Genomic DNA, 6,000 nt, shown 5'->3' on the forward strand with positions numbered 1-6,000 from the left:
CTTTGCTGATCCTCAACTTCTCTTTTGTAGTTATTTAATTTGCATCTGAGTAAAATATTATGACTTGTATGCTTTCTATACTCCACAGCTACAGACTGGCAAGAAATCCTCCACTGAGCCATGAGTTTATATCAGCTGTGAAGTCCCTTCCTCCTTATTCATATAGTGTCCAGCAATTATATCAGAATGTAATTTCCTCATATGGTACACATTATATCACACAAGTGTTTCTAGGAGGAGAAATCAAGGCCATCACTTCCATAAAAACCTGTGCAGCCACCATGAATGGACTGTCTGCAACAGAGGTCAATGACTGTCTTGAAGTTGAGGCTTCAGCTGGCTTTGCTAGTACTGTTAGCATTAAAACCATGTATAAACACTGTAAGCAAAAGAAAAGTAGCTTGCGCCATGGTCAGAGTTTCAGCACTGAATTTAATGAGCGGAGCACAGAGATCATCGGTGGACACATCGATGGAGCAGATATCCTCTTTCAGGGACAATCAAACCCCTCAGTCTATAGCCGCTGGATTAACTCTCTGAAATCTATTCCTGATGTTGTTCGATATAACTTAAAGCCTCTGCACACCATACTGCCAAGTGATCATCCTGCCAGGGCTGGACTGAAGCAAGAGGTGGAGAAGTACATCAAGAAGAATGCAGTGTTGAAAAAATGTTCAGAAACTTGTAAGATTGGTCACAGGTCTAACAAAAGAGATCCTTGTGCTTGTGTCTGTACTGGTAGCCGGAATGTGAAGTCAAACTGCTGTCCTGCTGGGAAAGGTCTGGCTACATTAACGGTATTCAGGCTCTATGCACAGAATCTGTATGGTGACAGATGTACTGAGACAGATGGTTCAGTGGAGGTTAAATATGGTGACCAGACAAAGCGCACTGCCATAATACCAAACAATGATAATCCTAAATGGTCTGAGAAGTTTCAGTTTGGACCCATCACTATTAACATGAAAAACAAACTCAGATTTAGTGTTTATGATGAGGATTCTTATTGGAACAGTGATCTGCTTGGTAAATGTTCATTTAAACTGTACCGTGGGAAGAGGACAGATAGCTGCATGTTAAATCATGGTACCTTCTTCTTCTCCTACATAGTGAAGTGTGCACCAAGTCTTGGTGGTGACCAGTGTCAGGATTATATTCCTTCTCCCATGAATCCCTTTTTGGCCAAGGTCTTCTTCACCAGAAATGGGGTCCTTGCTGGAGAAACTGGTGAAGCATCTGCCAAAACTGGTGAGAAACCAGATAAGTCAGTAATGCCAGGAAGCGATGGAGATTTAGAGGTACTTTAAGTTGTGTGCATTTCCAAGAGTTGATTGGTTTGCTTTTACAAAGTTCCTTTTATCTTTGTGTTAACTTTGATTATCACGTGTAACCATTATTTCCTCATGTTTTATTGCTCATGTGTAATCTCAAATGTGTCACAAAATCTGTCAGTAAAGCATTTACAGCAACAACATACACGTGTGCATGTTTTTATTTGATAAAAATTATATATTCTGTTATTGCTTTTTACATATCATTATCATAACGACACATTTAGGATAGATGGTGTGTTCAAGTGGGAGAGAGAACACCACAGATATTATCATACAGGACTTAAGGCTAGTAGAGAGGTAGTCATATAATCTTTGAACAAATACACAATAATCTACATTTTAACAGAAAAGTATTTGGATGCCTCCATGATTCAAGTTTGAATTTGAGCTTTGTGCAGGTCTCTAAAATAGGAGATAAATAAACTAAATCAATACAGCTCATTATGTTCCAGTTTTTGAGTCGTGTCAAATAGCGAACTGTTGTAGCGACTTTTGCACAATATTCTACTGCTCCGCAAATGGTGTTTATTTGCATACTGAGTGTGAACGCACATAATTAAAGCTGATGATCCGATGGACCCAGGACACATGCTGGTACCAAGCGTGAACTTCTTAGTAAATAATCTGTTCCTCATTTTAAGTGCCACTTAAAGTGTACTTTCAGTCTGAAGATTGGTGCAAATGTATGCTATAACAAGAAAACACATATAAACCATCCTCCTCACATCTTTGATTCTCATTAAAGTCCTGAAACTGCTGTAGGTAGATGCTTTTCTGACTCAGCAAACATTAATGTGTCAACTGTTGCCAGCCAGTTCTTTGTTCTCCGTGTGGAATACAAAAAATGGCCACAGGTGGTGTCTGAATGAATAGCTGTTTTCATAGTGTTTCATGCTGGATGGGGAGCATTTGTAGGTGATTTGAGTGAAGTGAATGTGCTTTGGCCTCAAGGGAGAAAGGAGCAAATTTTCTGTACAGAGCATCTTGGAAATATGTTGCTTGAATGGACAGAAGTGTTTGGGTATCTGTGTTGGTGCCAGCAGCAATCTGTTCATTGTTTAAATGTGTAATTGTTCACGGCGCAGGGCGAATACATTTGCACACACATTTAGTGTGTATACATGCATGCATGCACACACACACCTACGCTCTCTGAAGGTTTCATAGGGAAGATGCATGTTTGTTTCCTCTGAGTGTTGTGTCTTTACACAAGCACAAAGCGTCTTCTGAGGATCCCGACCAATCACTTTGCCTCCGAGTAACGGCGCACCTGCTCTCTGTGATATAAATAGATGATGGGTACATCAACTCCCTTGTGTTAAACAGCTCAAGTTCAAAAACTTCAACTGTCAGTCTTGACAGTTAGGGAAGGGAGAAGGCAGTGGCTAATAAACAATGCTAGCCTGCCATTACAGAGCGTGGTGTCTGTGTGGTTTTTATTCATTTGTTAGCTGCTTAATAAACATGAAAACGTACTCTGATTAACTTGTGGTTGTCATCTCTCATATCATCAATTCCCAAACAGACATTTCAGTGTACCTCCAAAAGTGATTAAAACAATGATTAAAAAATGAAGTTATTCATGCTGATTAAAGATTTCTAATATACACTTTTAATCTGATATGAAAGTTGTTATAAATGCCTCACATTTGAAATTATTTGACAAAATTACTGCCCCTTTGTGGTACTTATGTGAACTGCAACTTCTCAGAAGGCCCATAACTTTGGATGACCACCATCAGAGGGTGAACAAGGGGGAAGATGTTTAAAAGACACCCCATGTGTAGTCAATGCATACCTCTTTATAGGAAGAGTCTCCCTGTGTAAACCTGACTCTTCTTAATGTAAATTAACAGCACACACACTGTAGCATTGGTATATACTGTAGTAGTAATTGTTCTGTGTTATATGTGCATTGGTAACTGAAGTGTTCAGATCAGTCACGCAAAATGTGCTTCTAAGCACACATCTCATAGTGTGTTAATATATAAATGGATTAACAAACATATGTAGCAAAAAATATGTAAATTATTTGCACACCTCAAATTTTCCAAATCATTTCTCTTTATTTACTCAGCTCACATATAAAAAAATAAAAAATATCACGCTTACGTAAGTCAGCACAGAGCCCTCCTCGGAGGCTTACAGGTAAACAGGTTGGATTCAGTTACATACACCGATCAGGCATAACATTATGACCACCTTCCCAATATTGTGTCGGTCTCCCTTGTGCCTCCAAAACAGTTGTGATTCATCTGAGAATGGACATGGTTCCTGGTCTGGTCTAGGTGGATGGTACATGTCTAAGTGACATCCACATAAATGCCAGGTCCAAAACATTGTTTTGTCACAAGATGGTCAATGTTATTCACTTCTCCTGTCAGTGGTCATAATGTTATGCCTGATTGGTGTATAAAAGGACAGAGCTAAGACTCATCTGAGGATTATTCCCAGTTATTAGGGGACTCACTTTCTTTAACCTATGAATCTGATTATATGTACCGATTACAGGGTTAGTCACAATCCCAGTTTGTACATTTCACAAGGTTACAGGTATCAGTTTAAATAATATCTCAAACTGAAGTCAATTATGAAGTCCATCTCGTGTCATGGTGCTAAGTGTCTCTTTCAAAAACCATGATTTCAACATGTTCTCCCCCTCTATTTGGCATCCTGACCTTCTGAATCCCACAGAATCTTAGCGACTTCCTTCAGCATAATGTTTTGCAATTGCATAATCAATGTTACCTGGGCAGACTGCAGTTTTGTGCTCTGACTTTCATAAAGTTTGTGAGCATTTTGTTTGTCCCACATCTGTAAGGCCACATGGACACAGTAGCATGTAAATCACATGAGTTGTTTTACAGTTTATAAATTCCAGAATAAGGATTTTCTTCCCAATACGGGGGTGATTTATTATCACAGCACAAGCTTGATTTGCAACCATTTCCAATTTTTTGGAATGCAATTGTTTTTGGTTTAGCACTTAAAACATATCAAGGTGGAGTTAATTCAACAAACTTAACACAGTGTTTCATGATTTATCTGTAAAACTGATCATTTATAAGATATTTTGATTGTAAGGCTTTATTCTGCAGTGACATGCACAATGGAAACAGTGATTTATTCAAATATCAACTCTACATGAATTTGCTTATCTGTATATATGCCCACTTGCCAGTTCACCAGGTACGCTAGTGAGTACTTTCTGATCTAAAAGGCCTGCACTAAATCTTATCTTCATGAAGGCTATGGTATTCAGCATTAGTTTCAAATACCTGAGAGAGCTGTTGATTTAACTGTGTTTTCATTTTGGCGGCTGTGGTTTGTAGTTCTACAAACTGTATTATGTTGTGCCGACACGTTTCTATTTTTTTTGGACTCCATTTTAGTCCAAAATGATCACGCAGTTGAATCACCATCTTCGTGATACTTTGTTTTTAATGCAAATTGAACACTGGAACGGTCATGAAGTAAGATTTAGTGCAGGAATCTTGTATTATACAGGCAAGTGAGTGTATATTGTATATAATGTATACTGCTTGTAGTTAGTTAGTTAGTATGTTAGCACAATTCTGTTTCTCCACCATTTCTTCCTGTTCTTAAAAATGCTCTTAAAATGTTCTGGCTGTCAAGTTAACAACAAGGTTACTCCACTTGTCTTATTTCAGTCAGTCATCCAGACAGTAATGCTGTGACTGTGAAGGTTATTTTAGTCATAGAAATAAGACAAAACATCCCATCCTCTTTTAAAATGCAATGCATTCATTTCAGAAACAACAATATTCAGTTCGTATATCGTATCTCATATTCCAACCTGCATTCAGTTCAAATCAGTTTCAGTTTCAAGTACTTTCTAAAAGTAAAATTCATTGCAGATAATCTGGGCACGTTTTCTGATAATACTATATTTTTGTGTATGTAAGCTTTTGATTGCAGGACGTCCTAGGGAGTCATTTTTTTTATCGTGGTAGTACTATAGGATTTGTACCACCACTGTACGTCAATAGGCTATCAATAACAATTCTTACTGTTAATGACTTATTTATATTTTATTTGTATTTCATTTCTGACCGCAGTGCCATCGTTTGTGTGTTTTATCTCAGAGCAGAGTTGTGCATATAGTGACGCATGAAACAGTGTCACATTGACTGTGAAACTTTTCATTTACACTTCAAAAAAGAGGTAGTTCACAAGCAGGCTGGTGGGATGGTGGGAGGATAAAATAAGACAAGCTTTTACTGCTGCTCTTCTTACTAAATAGAATGAGGAATTGTGTACAAACATGAGATGCTGTGGCTTTGATTAACCTAAAGACAATAAACTTCTGTTTGACACAATGTTGTGTGCATCTCTGGAGTTGATTATCATTCATGTAACCCTGGTTTCTTCTTCTCCAGACTATCGGGCTGTGGGTGTATTGCGGGTTACAGTTTAAATCTTCTAAAATCGACACCAACACAGCAGGACAGTCCATCAATAACTTTATGACTCCCAATTTCACTCGTACTGGAAGAGCGTCACACCCCTAATTGTCCCACCATAAACAGCCGAAAGGCAGTAACCAAAATTACTCCATAAGGGTGTCAGATAACAGAAAATTATAAACATGTAAATAAAGTGCAAGAGCAGATAAAGAAATAATTATGAAATAAACTTAACCCTG

General features: G+C 38.1%; 1 protein-coding gene across 1 annotated transcript; it reads left to right on the top strand.

Annotated features, from left to right (window-relative positions):
• Window positions 1–59: 59 nt before the first annotated feature.
• On the top strand, window positions 60–1,891 carry LOC311500822 (perforin-1-like; the record flags this gene model as incomplete). Its single annotated transcript, XM_084562425.1, has 1 exon — window positions 60–1,891. The coding sequence occupies one exon, from the start codon at window positions 60–62 to the stop codon at window positions 1,305–1,307; it is 1,248 nt and encodes a 415-aa protein (XP_084418551.1). The 3' UTR covers window positions 1,308–1,891.
• Between the last annotated feature and the right edge of the window lie 4,109 nt (window positions 1,892–6,000).

This window comes from Chelon labrosus (genome assembly GCF_963514085.1).
Source record: "Chelon labrosus genome assembly, chromosome: 2".
NCBI classification, from domain to species: Eukaryota; Metazoa; Chordata; class Actinopteri; order Mugiliformes; family Mugilidae; genus Chelon; species Chelon labrosus.